The sequence below is a fragment of the Typopeltis vanoorti genome, chromosome 12, assembly GCF_054136105.1.
Source record: "Typopeltis vanoorti isolate ZY-2024b chromosome 12, IOZ_Tvanoo_1.0, whole genome shotgun sequence".
Classification (NCBI taxonomy): Eukaryota; Metazoa; Arthropoda; class Arachnida; order Uropygi; family Thelyphonidae; genus Typopeltis; species Typopeltis vanoorti.
Window position 1 is genome coordinate 121426201 of NC_143560.1, and position 17238 is coordinate 121443438.

Consider the following 17238-nt stretch of genomic DNA (forward strand, 5'->3'; position numbering starts at 1 on the left):
AATTTCTCTAGATTCCTCTCATATCAACAACAGCCTGAGTTACAATCTCTCTGATGCACACGTTGCTTCTGTTCAGTACTGGCACACTCACGACAGTGTGTAGTATACGTTTGTTTGGAACTCATACTCGCATTTGTTTTTCAAACACGCTACTGTCTTTTTATACTTGTTCTGTTATTATAATTTTAAGTCTCTGTAATTTTTTATATACTTCTTTGATTGTGATACCTGAGGATGTTGATCTATTCAACGAAACTAGTAAACTAGTAGTATCTTTTTAAATATATCTTGTCATCTTTTTATCTCTCAGTAACAGTCATTAAAGCTTTTCCATATATATATATATATATATATATATATATATATATTAGTAGTATGCTTGATATATATACAAATGACAAAATATAATATATAATTTTCATAAAATATTATTTACAGTTTGTGGAAATCATACAAAATTTGAGGTAGTTATGCAACAATAATTAACCAATTTCTTATATATATATAAATATAAACTCACTTTATTTGATACATAGAGTATATAATGAGGATATTTCAAAAAATAAAGTAGCAGCACATCACATGTGGACCTGCAATTTTCTTCTGTGCCACTAATGGGTGTTCACAATATGTGATGAAGAGTATTTGCAATGTATATTTTAACATATGGCAAAGTATTATTACAGAGGTTTAGAGCATGATCCAATTTCTGTATAGAGCAATGTCATGTCATTCAAATAAGTCTGGTGCAAAGCATTTTCTCATAGAAGGACAGAAGAACATGACAAGCAGTAAATCTTGCATTCAAGCATGTATGTTAAGGATAATAATGCTTATCATGTAGATGCCTCAATCAGAGAAGGGACAGTGAAATGAGTGATTACGAAAGAGATCTCAATTTAGTACACATAACATTATTTAAAACCATCTTGACCAGAAAAGAGCTTATATATACTTGATGTCAAAGCAACTCACAGATGTTCCTAAATTTCTCTAAATAGCATCGTTGATACAAAATGCACCCAGTGATTTCCATTTACTTGAACAATGCAAGAGTATCTTATCTAGCTTGTGAGTGATTTGCAACTGACAGCAACTGCAAACTGTTATTGAAGTCACCTGACACTGATTTCTTTAACACTTGGAAAATGTATACACATCATTGGTAAGGATGTGGGAAAGTGAGTGTACCAAAGTTGACCTAAGTCTTTCACATTTCTTATTCTCTTATTTTTTGGAACACCCTCGTATATGTTTTTCTTAATTGCAAAAAATGGGATAGAAAAGAAAGCATTAATTTTTTTTTAATATTAGGATTTTTATCTGAGACAAATAACTAGCATATTTACAGAAATATCAAGTCAAGGAATTTGAGTAAGTATATATATACACTAACTTGATGATATTAACAATGGGATCATGATGATAATATTATGGTGCCCAATCAACTCATACAAAACTATATATAGTTTTTTACTTATAGTATCAAGGCAAAAGTATATTTGAAATCTTAATATGATATATATTAAGTATATGATACAAATACAAATCTATTGTTAAAAATTCATTCAGTTTTGTATATACATAATATATAAAGCCAACTACTGATACAGCAGCTAACAAGGTGGGAAGGGAGAGAGAAAGAATTTTCTTTGTGAAATTTTAACATGTAAAAGAAGGAAGAAGGCTGAAACTTAAAAATGTGAGAATATATACAGCTTTTGGTCCATAAATCTAATGGCAACAATTCATCTTTGTTCACTTCGTTTCATATACCACAGATCTAAGGCTTTATTAACAACCAGATCAGCAGTGTCTTCAGGAACCTGTAATAATTTACAAACATATATAACAAACAAACGAACAATGAACAATACACAAATGTACAGTAATGAATTTAAATGCATGGAATTACACTAAACATAAGTGATAAAAATTATTTAATAATTGTATGGACTTGACGTGAAGTGAGTTACTGAACAGAAATGTGAAACATCCATTACTGTCAGCCTCAATGAAAATGGAAGTGGATAGCACTTCCCATGCTGGAAGTTTGAATCTCCTGCAGGTATGGATGTTTGTGAATGTAAGTAAGTATGTTTAGAATTTACTGGGACAAGGATAACTAAGATCATATTGTGCTGCCACAAAAGTTACAGTAATATAAGGTAATAACAAACAGTTAAATATAGAAGTAAATATTTATTTGCTTATATATTTAGATATTTATTTAATATCTTATATAGAAGAAAGAAAATTTAAAAGTTGGACAATACAGTATACGCAAGTAAAAGATATTTACGATCAGATGCAACTGTACAATTAATTCTTTGTAAACAATTAAAAATTCTGTGGCAAAAGATACCTGATACTGTGTTTAATAGGTCATGATAATATAAATAGTTAAACTAACTAGTTTCACCACATATGCTAGTGACTTATTCTGGGTTAGGAAGAACAAAAAATACAAGGGGTAAACAACTGAACCTGTAGGAACCATTACAGAAAAGTAAAAATACAGAAAAGTCTACATATTCACCAATTAAAAAAATTTCATTAATTTTGTCTAAGTTCAACAAGATCTGTATATGACTCAGATGGAGTACTATAAGATGCATTCCTCTCTCAAGTAAAGTAATGAAACTCAACAAGCAGAGATATGTGGTGAGATGAGTATTACAGTGTTTGTACATAGGTGAGTCTCTAACCCTCAGAACATAAGATGACTATTGACCTATGTGGCAACTGAAATGATCTGTCATTTCAGTGGCCATTATCATCACACTAGATGATAATGCTGTATGCCTCCTCGCTTCCAATACACTTAAGTGCATAAGCAATGTTTATGTCACTACTAGGTTTTAGACTATGTGCCACACTGTTCCGATCTTCTAGCTGGCAAAGTGATTTATAACCAATGAAATACTGTCATTTTTTGAAAGCCCAACAGGGAATTTTTTCAAGAACAATGAAAAAGTCTTTATGTAATAGATTACTTCTTCACTGTTTTGTGAGAAACCACAGAAAAGAGAGTTTCTGTTCTGTGGCCTACACGCTATCATTCAGCTAGCCAGGCTAGAACTCAATATTAATTTGTTTTATGGCAGGTAAGATACATAAATATCTTTCGTGACTGTCAATAAGTGATGCTGAGCAAAACTGACTTGCATGTTATCTTAGATTTCGAAACGCAATAATTTCAAAGTGTTTATTATTATTATTATTAAGAGAATGAATTCATTCACACTGCTTGTACTCACATCCAATGGCAATCCATTCCGATCATGCACCACCCTATGACAGAAAAATCTAGCCCTCATCCACTTCTTAGTGGTATTCATTCTCAGCTGCGAAGGACTGCTCTCTTGTCCTTTCCCCACCCTCCATAAACTGAAAAATTCCAGCTACTGAAATTCTGTAATAACCCTTTCAGTCTCAATCATATCACCCTCTTTCTCCTGTTTGCTAGTGTCTTTAGTCCACAAATTCTCAATCTGTCTTCATAATCTGTATTCCACAATTCTAATATTTTTGACACTCTCCTTTGCCCTCTCTCTCTCTCCAATGCATGAGAATCACAACAGAAACCAGGAGACCAGACCTGTGCACAACAGTCAAAGTGAAGTCTTATCAAGGCCTTGTAAAGAGGAAAAATGATATACTTATCTTTACATGTGAATTCGTTTCAGCACTGCAATTATCTTTTGAGTTTTATTTGCAATCTTTGCTACATGGCCCATGAACTTCAACTTCCTATCTACTAACACTTGAAGATCCCTAGCTTCATCAGTTTCTTCAAGCATAATCCCACCAATATAATACGACATTGGATATCAAATCACAGCGAAGTGAATGACTTTACATTTACTGCCTTTGAACTGACATCCATTTTCATATGTCCACAATTCCAGCCTATTCAAATCATTCTGCAAGTACTGCATATCAGCAACATTCCTGATTACCCTACCTATCTTTGCATCATCAGCAAATAGCTGTATGTTGCTTATCAAATCCTTTCCAATATCACCAATGTATAGATTGAATAATAGTGGAGCACTGATCCTTGTGGTACACCACTGGTTACTTAAATCTTGCAGACTCACATCCCCATATACCACTTTCAGATATCTGTCAGTCAGCCATCCTCTTATCCATGCTAGCATTCCATAGTCCAAACCTATATTCTCCAATTTATGCAACAATCTACCATGCTGTATTCTGTCAAAAGCCTTAGCAAAATTCAAAAGTACCATGGTGTATCCATTTTCCTTGTCTAGTTCAATGGTAACATTGTTATAGAATGTGAGCAAGTAGCTAAAACATGACCTTCTCTTAGTAAATTCATGTTGCTCACTGCAAAGTAGAAATTCACTGTGAGCCTTAACCAGTTTTTCCAAAATCTTCACCACCACTCCTGAGATACTAATTGGTCGATAGTTGGATACATCAGTCTTTGCAATCACTCTTGTGCAATGGAATTACCATACATTCCTGCAGAATCTTCTCTGTTCTAAGACTCATGTTAAACAGCCTGGTCAGGGGAATAGCCAGTTCAGCTTAACACTCTTTAAGCCCACTTGCTGATGTCCTTATTGCTGAATTCTTATTCAGTTTGTGTAACAGCTCTAATACCTTATCCTCATACACCTGAGTTTCTTCATCCAGTGAAGAGGTAGCAGTGAGCTCAATGTCACATACACCAGGTTGACAGCTTTTAACAAAATGGGCACTCATTAGTTGAACAACCTCTTCTGCATCTGTAACTCTCATGCCATCTGCATATTCATTCTTTCTTTTACTTGCAGCATATTGATAGAATTCTTGTGGGTTGTCTTTAGAATGCAGAGCCAGTTTCTTTTCATACTTAGACTTTGCTTTCCGTACGACAGTTGTGACTATTCTAGCCTGCTGCTTATAATTTTCATAATGCACATCATCTTTATGCACATGGTATTCTTTCCATCTCATCGTTTTCTTAGGAATCTTTTGCTTAATAAGATTATGCATCGACTTGATTCCGATCCTATTTATTCTTCAAACTCTTGGGACACACTCTAATATCGCATCATTTAAGTATTGTTTAAATGCTTCCCATGCACTGTCGATATTCTTCCCATCCATCAACCGATCCCATTCCACTGAACTTAGTATACTCTTCAGTTGGTCATTATTTCCTGCTTTGTACTTAATAACATTACACATTGATTTGATTCTACCCTATTTATTCTTCAGACTCTTGGGATACACTCTGATATCGCATCATTTAAGTATTGTTTAAATGCTTCCCATGCACTGTCGATATTCTTTCCATCCATCAACCGATCCCATTCCACTGAACTTAGTACATTCTTCAGTTGGTCATTATTTCTTGCTTTGTACTTCAGCATGTAACCTTTTCTGAATGGAACATTCATAAACTTAGTCACTTCCTAAGTGAGAACCACATGATCACTATCACCAACAAGAGGCAGAATAGTTAGATCTTGCACATTACAATTAAGGTATGAAGATTAACAGTCTTCTTCATTAACAATTTTCTGTCCACTGTGCTGCATGAAGGCCTATCCCAAAGTCCTACACTCGGTCATATCTTACATTTTTCTATGCAAGTGAGGTCCAGCCATCTCTAATTTAATTCTCCCACTGTCTCTTTAGTCTTCTTATAGCTTTCATCAATATTACATCCATTAGCATAGTAAATGGATGTAATAATGAAAACAGCAAAATTTACATACTGATAAGCTATGTATCATTAACACTCTCTCTCCAAGTAAAAAAATGGTTTAAGATGATCATTTATTCCAATTGAGACTCTGGTTTTTTAGGATCTTCAAAATAGGATCACTGTTTGATTTCAACATATCTCATCTCTACCAGAAAGTGTATGGTAGGCAAAAGGTTTTTCACAGAAGAAAGAAGAAACGAAGGTTTTGTACAGGCTTAAAATTTGAGGACTTTGGTAATCTATTCATAGCACTTTTGATGTGTGACACACACTACTTATGAATATGTGCGGATGATATTATTATTATCATCATTAATAACATCCGACCTCCATGAAGTCAGAAACTCATCGTGGGAGGTACACACAATGCTCATTCAACTGTGCCTTAAAATGATTCAAAGTGTCTACATTCACAACACACTCAGGCAATGCATTCCATTCATCAACTACTCTCAATACAAGAATCTGCTCCTCACCTCTGCTTACACGACTTTTTACAAGTTTCCAGCAATGGCCTCTTGTTCTACACCCTTCTCTCATTCTATGAAAAATCTCTTCCAAGTCAACTTGATAACAACCCCTGACTAGTTTATATGTCTCAATCATATTCCCTCCCCCGCCTCCTATTCACGAAGCTTTGCAACTTACATTCTCTCAATCTGTTCTCATACTCCACATTGCAAAGACTACTGATCTTTGTGACCTTCTCTGGACCCTTTCTAACATATCCTCATCATTATGAAAATCCGGCAACCAGATCTGTGGACAAAAATCCATATGAGGCTGATCGAGGCCTTATACAATGGCAATATCATATTAAAAACGAGGATGTTAGGAAAGAACATGACAATGTCAGCATCCTGAGGTTAGCTCAGCTAACACAGGAATGTGTTAGCAGAGTTAATCTCAGGTGGTATGGTCACCTAAACAGAATGAGCAAGGAAAGATTAGCAAAACAAGTGTTCTTTGCCAGGTTGGCAGGAAAACGACCCAGAGGAAGACCAAGATATAGGTGGATTGATACAATATAAAGTCTTAGACGATAGAAACATAAGATCTGATAATGTTGGAGTCTTGACAAGTAACAGACTGATTTGGAGGAAAATTGTAGGTAGGAAGTTAATAATGAAGTAAATTTTTCATGTAGTACTATCATATCCTGAACACCCCTTCAGGGTACATGTCAAAGAATTTGATGATGATGGGTCCTCCACATCATTGCCATTATCTGATGTAATGTCTTCATAACTTGTGCAATGTAGCCCCTGAATTTTAATTCTTTGTCCACCACCACTCCCAAATCTCTCATTTCCTCTACCTTCTTTAAAGTTTCCCCACCAAGTGTATACTTTGCATCCCATCATTGCTTACCAAATTTCAAAATCTTACATTTTGCAACATTGAACTGAGAGTTCCCACTAGCCTGCCCATTCATGCAATCTATTCAAGTCCTCCTGCAGGCCATAACATCTGCTTGACTCTGCACTGCTCTCCCCAATTTTGCAATGTCTGTAAATCACTAGTTAAACCCATTCCAATATCATTAACATACAAATTGAACAACAATGGTCCCAAAATTGACCCCTGTAATATACCACTAGTGACCTTCCTCTTTTGGGATAATGCACCCCATATACAACTTTCTGATACCTATCTGACAGCCAGTCACCTATCTAACTCAAAAGTCTGTTATCCAATCCAATCTGTTTCAATTTATTTGATAGTTTGTCATGTGGGAGCCTATCCAAAGCTTTGCAAAATCCAAGTGCACCAATGTGTATGTACCTCCCCTATAAAAGGTATTTGTCACCTTGTTATAGTACTTAAATTAGTAAAACATGCTTTTCCCTTAACAAACCCAAGTTGATTACCACAAAGATTATTCCTGTTTTATTCCACAAAGATTATCCCAATTCTGTATCCTACTTCTCACCAATCTCTCTCTCTCTCTGGTAGGTACATAAACTACAACTGCAAATATACAGATTGGCCTATAATTTGCACAGCCTTATCATCACCTTTATGCAGTGGAACAATCTGACCTTCTCCATTCCCTTGGAACTTTGTGTGGTTTTAAGACTCTTATTAAACAAGCATGCCAATACTACTGCTAATTCCTTGGAACATTCCCTTAAGATGTGTGCTGCTATGTCATCAAATCCTATTGTCTTATTAACATCAAAGTTATTTATTTCCTCAAATACCTCCTGCTCACTCATAATTAAGCCATCTTCTCTTGTGTACTCTATAGTTAAGTTCCTCATGATTCCACCTTGTTCAGGATGAAACACCCTCATAAATTGATCACTGTATACCTCAACAATGTCTTCTGCAGCAGTTATCATTACTATTTACATCCATTAACATTATCTTACCAAGTTCATTTTTCCTTCTACTTGTCACATATCTAAAACACTCTAGGGTTTTTTAGAGTCTTTGCCTGATTTCACAATTTCTGCTCATACTGCACTTTTGTTTTCCTTACTGAGTTACCCTCGTGGCTTGTTCTTTATTATTATTATCTGAGACCTCCAGGGAGTCAAGGGCTCATCGAGGGAGTCTGTAAATTACCCAACCCAGCTATCATACCTTCCCTTAAATTCATTTACACTAGATGCACTCACTACCCGTAAAGGCAAATTATTCCACTAACTCACTGCTCTCTGGGAAAAAAACCTAGCTCTTAACCCATTCTTGACTGATAACAACCTTAACTTCCGTGGATGCCCTCATTTTCTCTCCCGGCCTTCCATTATTCCGTATAATGGAATAATGGAAACTTCCATATAATGAAAAATTTCATCATTTGAAATGTTATAACACCCATTCAAAAGTTTATAGACCTCTATCATATCACCTCTCTTTCTCCTGTTAACCAGAGTCTGTAATCCACATACTCGCAATCTGTCCTCATAATCTAAATCCCATAATCCGGATATAATCTTCAGTTACACTGGTTACCTTACTTTGTAACTCTTCTTTGCACCCTTTCCACATTTTTATTCCCTTGGAACCCAGGAGATCAAATCTGTGCACAGTAATCCAAGTGTGGTCTTATCAAAGCCTTATAAAGAGGCAAAATTACTTCCTTATCCTTACATGTCAAGGTTCGCTTCAACATAGCAATTATCCTCTGAGTTGTATTTGCAACTTTTGCTATGTGACCTTTGAACTTTAAATTCTTATCCACCAATAACACCAAGATCCCTTGCCTCTTCAGTTTCTTGTAGCATAACCCCACTAATATAATATGCCGCTGCAACTCTAATCACGCCAATGTGCATAACTTTACACTTACTAAGATTAAACTGCCAGCCATTTTCGTTTTCCCAGATTTCCAGTCTATTCAAATCATTTTGTAATTGCTGAATATCAGTAGCATCCCTAATCAGAGATGCAAAGATAGGCAGGGCGATTGCCCTGTCTATCTTTGCATCCCTGATTAGGGATGCTACTGATATTAGCAAACAATTGCAAATCTGATGATAGACCCTGCTTGATGTCATTAATGTATAGATTAAACAATAATGGCCCAAGGACTGAACCTTGAGGTACACCACTGGTTACCTTAAATCTGGCAGATTCACACCCACTGTATACCACTTTTTGATATCTATCTGTTAACCATCCCCTGATCCAAGTCAATAGATTATGTTCCAAACCCATATTCTTCAGTTTACACAACAGGCTATCGTGTTTTATCCTATCAAATGCCTTAGAAAAATCCAACATTATCATAGTGTATCCATTCGTTTTATCCAACTTGGCCGTAACATTGTTATAAAATATGAGCAAATTGCTAAAACATGACCTTCCTTTAGTAAATCCATGCTGTTCCCTGCAGAGTATAGAATGCTTTACCCTTTTCTGTATGCGAGTTCTTACCAACTTCTCTAAAATCTTCACTACCACACCAGATACTAATAGGTCGGTAGTTAGACACATCAGCTTTTGCACCACCCTTGTGCAATGGAACTATCATACATTCCTTCCATTCCTGTGGTATCATTCCTGAGCTGAGACTCAAGTTATACAAATGTGTGAAATGCCTAGCCAATTCAGCTGAACATTCCTTTAACAAACGGACAGATATTCTATCTGTCCCTATTGACAAATTCTAATCCAGGTTATGCAAGAGCTCTTCAACCTCATTTTCATGAACCTTTAACTCTTCATCCAACGTAGCAGTAGCACCATGCTACATACACCTGGTTAATATATCTTAGCAAAGTGAGCACTCATTAACTGAGCAATCTCCTTAGCTTCCGATACTCGTGTACCATCTGCATTCAATAAAGTTATTCTTCACATTTTGAGTGATTTTAATTATGGCAATATAGATTGGAATGAAGAAATAGCATTTGGGAATAAGGAAAATGAATTTGAGTTCTTGAGAGATAGCTATTTCAGGCGGCATGTAAAGGAAGGCATACGAGGATCGAGAGTTTTACATCTCATTGTATCATCAGAGAATGTAATTGCGAGTGCTTTATACTCTTTGTTCTTTATACTATTCATGAATCTGATTATTACTATTATTCATCTTGTACTGCCTCCAAAGTACCTTCTTCTTTTTCCAGATTTCATGTTTAAGTCCCTCATTCATCCATTTTACACTTACCTTATTCAGCCTTTTGGCCTTCGGAATACATTCACACATTGATGCTGTTATATATTTCTTTGCCATTTCCCAAGCAGCATTTATTTCCTTACTGCCGAACTACTCATTCCATGCTATAGCTTCAAGCTGTCTCCTAAGCTTGTCATAATCACCAGCCTTATAATTCCGCACATATCCTTTCCTCACAGAAGTCTACATATGGCTAGCCACAATCTAGGTGAAAACTTCATGATCACTCTTACCAACTGGAGGAAAGTGTGAAATCGCACTCGCAATTACATTCTCTGATGATACAATGAGATGTAAAACTCTCGATCCTTGTGTGCCCTCCTTTACATGCCGCCTGAGAGTTATCTCTCAAGAACTCAAATTCATTTTCCTTATTCACAAATGCTATTTCTTCAATCCAATCTATATTGCCATAATTAAAATCACCCATAATAATTACCCTTCTTTTGTTCACTAATCCAAGTTTTTTATACATTTCTTTCATCACCACACTCCACATTCCCTGACCTATAGCAACATCCAACTAAACATATCTTCCTTTCAACTTTTTTGTTACACCACACTGCCTCATAACCAGTGCCATTATTTCCCTCTTTCAGCTGTACCTCACGTGGATTTGATTCTCCTGCTATCATCAGCAGCACTCCCCCTCCCTTCAGCCTTTTCTATCCTCGCAAAAATACCGCATCTTTCCACTTTTTATTCCCATTATGATAGCATCTTCATTCAACCGTGTTTCACTTATTCCAATGATTTTGGGATGAATAAACTCAATCACTGAAACCATTTCATCCCCCTTATTTCTGATACTTCATTTTTAAGTTTATAACCAGTCCTATCCAGGCCACTGGTTGGTTGTGATTTCCCCACCACATCTGACTTGCCCAATCACATTTATTACCACTTACGCATATATCAGCACAGTCTCAACTTCTCCACCCACACTGCAATATACTCCATCTCCATACACACATTCACTGCTACTTTCAACATTCACTCTCTCTCTCTCTCTACCCCCCCCCCCCCCGCATTTCCTCTTGCATTCCCGTTCTCTCTTCTTCTCTCACACTACTAAGCACTTCTGTCTCTTCAATACCACTCTCCTGATCTTTCATTTCATCTCTTCTTGCATGCAGCACACTGTACTAGCAACACTTTCTCCAGTACATTCACTCCAAATGCAACCCATTGCACCTGTATAATTCCATTCTTTTCTCAAACACACACACACACCATACATCCACAAACTTTACTCCCTCCTCCTCACACAGCTCCAATAGCATACTACTCATGATTCCAGCTCTCCATTTCAACTCATCATTGTCATACCACAGCAACACACTGATAACCTTTCCCACTACACTGTTTTCTTTCACCCTTCTCAATAATCTTCTCATATTTGCTCTTACATACTCCTTATGTCCACTTAAATCATTTGTCACCACAACTACCATTAGTTCTCTTGCTTGTTTCCTCCTCATGTCCAACATCTGAATTATCCTGTTCATTCTCCCTCCTGGATAGCAGACCCTATGGATTCTCTTATTATCTAATTCTCCAACTGTGGAATCCCTATGCACTGCTTTCCTGGAGTCACTAATCACGTTTTTTATCCTTTTTTCTTTCATTCTATTCTTTTGCACACTTTCATTAGTTTCAACTCAATGTCTCATATTACTCTGCACATTCCTCATTTCCTTTTTGATTTTCGGCAACTGCTTCATCAAATCTTGCATTCTGACAATTTCACTCTCTGTCACTCCTGTAGCCTCACAACCTCTTGTTATGCTGCACTGTACTTCCGTTTCCTCATTCATACTTTCTTTCACTCCCTTATCACTAAGGGATACATTCTTGTTTTCTCTAACTTTTACTTCTACATTCTTACTTTCGCATACACTTCTACAGTCTTGCTTTTTCATTTACATCATCTTTTATCTTTTCCGTCTGTTTCACATTCATCGCTTCGGGTCTAATAATATATCGCACTTCTTATAAATCCATACCTTCCCTTGTCTCCTGTCCATTCTCTCCATTTACACTCCGTCATGCCTACATATTACACTCATGAGTCGAATCATTTTCAAAAAGTCAATTTTGTTAATGCCACTTGATTTTTGCAGCACTCGCATAGTCACACAAGTCAACGTCCACGCGGTTGACCTTGTGAGTACCGCCACTGTGTTCTGCTTAATAAATAATAAATCTAACAATTTAATAAATCACACAGACACATTTTATTCTCAAAAATAAATAGTACAACACTAAAATTCAAGAAACATTGCCGATTATTACTCAATATAAACTTATCTTTCCCAATGAGGTCCAATAACGAAAGTAAACAGCTGCCAATAGTGTGCCACACTCCTGATGGATTATATTCATTCTTAATTATGGAGTCTTTCATGAAACAGAGTTCTATTCGCAAAGATTATGTTATTGAGAGTAACTGGGACATTCCTGTTTCCGAATGAAATATACTGACATGCATTCTTTATCTTCCTTACAGACTTACTTCAATCTTTATCTCGCAAAACCAGAGTTTCGACATTGCGTCTATTCTACAGGTACTTTCAGTGCTCCAATGAACTGACAGCTTCCCAGATTCCCTTTTCAGTGCAACTGTAAACACACCCATCTACTTATCCTCTTCCTCTTTCAATCCATCTACCTGTCTGTTGGAACAACTTTCTCACAGAGTATTTCCAAACTACAACATGCAACTTTTCAAGAAAAATGTCAATAAACATCTTCTTTCTCAATCTTTATCTACACCTCACACATGGCACAGATGTGCTTATAAGTTCTTCAACTTCTCATTTACAGGAACAGTATAAAAAAAATAGGTTTTACACATTGAGCTCTTTATCAAGTAGTTATACACATATGGTCAAGATTTAAAAGTTTTATTTTATTTCTAGCAGTAAGAAGAATTTAGAGTATATGCATTATGAAACATGCTGGAAACAGTTGTTATTCTGCTAAAGAGAATGGCTGAAGAAAGCATAGCGACATCAGTAGCTTTGTTCAAAAAGAACTTCATCAATCATCATCAAGTCTTTCCATGCCTACTGGCACATAAGGCTGCAATGCTGGTTTTCCATCTGAAGAAAGCATAGCGACATCAGTAGCTTTGTTCAAAAAGAACTTCATCAATCATCATCAAGTCTTTCCATGCCTACTGGCACATAAGGCTGCAATGCTGGTTTTCCATCTGCCCCTGTACCTCGCAGCTGCTTTTGCTTCTACCCATTTTGTCTCCTTCATTTCGGATTCCATCATTCTTCTCCAAGTTAATTTTGGATGACCTCTAGAGCCCAATTTAGTGCTACTTGGGGAATTCTGTTTATCCCCATGCGAAGAACATGTCCAGTCCACTTCCATCATCTTAGGTGAATCATCTATTGACTTGGAGAAGGTTTTCTTTAAAAGTTCCTCGTTAGTAACTGTATTTGGTCAGAAGATTTTTAAAATTCTTTTTAAACACTTGTTTTGGAAAATGTCCAAATTATTACTTTGTGCTTGGGGAAGTTTCAGAGCATAGCAGTACATCTCACACAATATATATAGCAGTTACAGCTCACACAATAGATTTATATACATTAATTTTCACTTTAACTGTAATATTTGATACTTTCCATAATTTATTTAATGACTTGAAACAATTTTGTGCTTTAGCAATTCTTTGTAAAATGTCTTTGTCAGTGCCGCCTTGTTTATTTATTACTGATCCAAGGTATGTAAAAGTATCAACATCTTCAATTGGTTCATTTTTTAACTTAATTTCTTTATTTCATTTATTCGCATGACTTTGGTTTTCTTCTTGTTTATATGTAGACCCACAGTTTCTGTGCAGCGAGCAACATCATCAGTTTTTTAGTTGCAAGTCACTTAACTTGCAGGACAGGAGCAGTATGTCATCAGCAAAATCAAGGTCTTCCAGTGAGGATGTAAAGTCCCAACATATTTCTCTCTTTTGATGAGAGTTTCTCATAATCCAATCAATTAAAATTATAAATAACTAAATTATAAATTATAATTTAGTTCTGTAAAATGGAAATTTGAAAAATTCCATAAACAGATAAACTACTTTTCTATGTAAATGCATTTGGTATGACTCTTCCAGGGACACCATGTTTTTACACAAGCTTCAATGTGTCTAAATGAAATTAGTAAAAAGTAACATTATAAATATTTGGTATGAGCTTCTGGCAGTCATTCTTAAATTATGCCAAACTTTTCTGAGAAATCATCATTTCTTATTTTTCCCTTCTTACAAAGGTATCTTTTTATGTGACCTCCATCCACAAAAGGCTAGTACTGTAAATCTACAGTAATTAGTATCAATGGATACTCATTATTTTAAAATATTTTTTATTTTTCCCATCATCTGAAAACACTGCTCTATTCAGGTATTCAATATTATGTAGATTGGTGATCTCACACAGAGTGGTGCGATTCATCTGCCACCTAAACACAGTCACAAACATCCACGTCCATGGTGGAATCTGAGTTCATGTCCTATTGGCCAGAAAGAAGCAGAGATGTTATGTCATGTAAACACATAAAAAGGTATATGAAAAGTATTTATTTTTGTAACTGCAATAATTATACTGTAGTTAACACACACACACACACACACACACACACACACACACACACACACACACACACACACACACACACACACACACAAATAAACTTAAATAAATGAAAAGCATTCAGTTCCATTCATATTCAGTTAACAATTTTGCTAAGATACTGCATTTCAAATACTGAAAAAGACAGAAGTTAATCAAGCTTCCTATACCTTTCTCAAGTATTTTGTAACTTCTTCAGCTGTATTCATTGCTAAAAGAGGACGTCTTAGAGTAATTAGTAAGGCTGCTCCCATAAATGCTAAAATTTTTGATGAACCAGCAAAGACTTTATCCCATAACCTAAAACAAAAAAAGGAAAATTAATTTATAAAAGTAAAACAAGTAGGATGATGACATTCTCAGGGATGCACTGGGAAAAGAATAGCAGCAAAACAAGTAATATTTTTAAAGATATCATCAAAAAAAAATAATAAAATCTGCTAATGCCATTTTATTCCCGTAAGGCACATGACTGGTATACTGAAAAAACTTTACCAACTCTCATAAGTTTTGATAGCTCAACTTCATTTGAAAATTCATTTATTGATTTATTTAGTGAATGATGTAGATATAGAAAGTGAAAAGAGAATAAACAGGTGGAACATAAAACAGAAAAGGCATCACAGTTTAAGAGCTTTTGAATCCATATTAAAGCTTTAGGTTTAACAGTAAAAAAAAAAAAAGTCTATATAAGTTCCAGGATAAGAAAACACAGGGTAAGTCTGGCAGTCATTCTTGTCACTAATGATACAATCACAGTATGGAAAGTCACACCATTTCCATTCATGGAGCTTCTGTTTTCATTTTCCATGTGCAGTCCTGATTCAGTAAGTGTAGTCTCAGATGTAATGGATGGTCAAAACCCTTCAATCTGGCATTTGGATGAAGAACACAAAGACTTCATGCTATATATCAATGACCTACTTCAGTTGACCTCCAACCCAATACACAGTTTTGCAGATGACAGCACATTCCACTCCTACCTTTCATTTGATAAACCTTACCCTACACAACTCACCCCACTTACAGAACATCAACCACCACCCTCAATTCCGATCTCCAAGACATCCTCCTCCAATGGGGTTCGGATAACCTCATAAATTTCAATGCAAATAAAACCCAGTTCTGTCCTATATCCCATAAAAAAGAACCATCTTTTCCCAGTATTCTTTTTGACAATACCAAATTTCCAGACAGTTTGAGATTTCTCTTCTCTTCTTGGAATTACCTTGACATCAAACCTCTCTTGGCATAAATACATCACAATGATTGCATCCTCAGCTTCAAAAAACTAGGATTTCTCTTTCGCTCAAGACGTTACTTCACCCCCTGTTAACATTATAACAGCTGATAACATTATACAAATTGCAAATCCACCCAGCTATCGAATACTGCTCCCACATATGGGTTGGGGTTCTTAAAAGCTCTCTCAAAATACTTCACTCAGTAAAGAGGAGAGAATTACTTATTAATGATTAATGAGCAATTACCATCTCTTAGCAACTCACTCCCCCTACTTTCACACAGATGTTTGGTTTCTGCAATATGTATATTTTACAAATATTTCCATGGGAAATGCTCATCTGAAATAACAAATAATTCCTCCACTTGGTACTAAGTTCGTTGGAACAGGTGCAGATGCTGCTCAACATCCCTTCACAATGCACCTAGAAACAAACAGAACAAGTTTCTTTTCCTCCTCCTTTATCCCTGCAACTGCTGTATTGTAGAACAGTGTTCTTCCCAAGGAATACAATTTACAGTCATTTAAGTCAAATGTAAACAAGTTCCTCCTTTCCCAACCCACTACCCATACATGGTACTAATGTACTATAGGTTGATCAACCAACCGCTTGTGTATGGGCTCAACATAAAAACATTTGCACAGCAGTTCTCCAGGTGTCTAGATTTAAGTCTCTGAGAAGCTGCATGGGAGATATTTTCACATATGGACAGGTTATTGTTCTCAACAATTTAATTCCGTGGGCTGCCTAAAGCCCTTTTCTTCCATAATGGAAGAGAAACAATATTATCTAAGTGTTGGAAGCCAGTAAGCTAGTGCTGATCTTACTGTTCCAAAGATAAAACTCACAGTGAAGTGCGAGTAATGTTAAGCTCACACCTCACCCTGGGAAACAGTATTCTGCTTTGGGATATATACTGATGCCATGACTGTTGTGAGTAATGTACTGGCATCTGCACACTCCATGAAGAACCTGCCAGTTCTAACGAGATGTTATTGT

At 36.0% G+C, this 17238-nt stretch overlaps 1 protein-coding gene across 1 annotated transcript in view; it reads right to left on the reverse strand.

Moving 5' to 3' along the window:
* Window positions 1-1551: 1551 nt before the first annotated feature.
* Window positions 1552-17238, reverse strand: part of TBC1d7 (TBC1 domain family member 7) — a 131104-nt gene continuing 115417 nt past the window's right edge. Inside the window, exons 5-6 of the mRNA XM_090401854.1 lie at window positions 15166-15295; window positions 1552-1826 (exon numbers count right to left, since the gene is read on the reverse strand). Of these exons, the coding sequence (XP_090257980.1) occupies window positions 1749-1826; window positions 15166-15295 (208 nt within the window). The 3' untranslated portion in view covers window positions 1552-1748. The remainder of the gene's footprint in view (window positions 1827-15165; window positions 15296-17238) is intronic.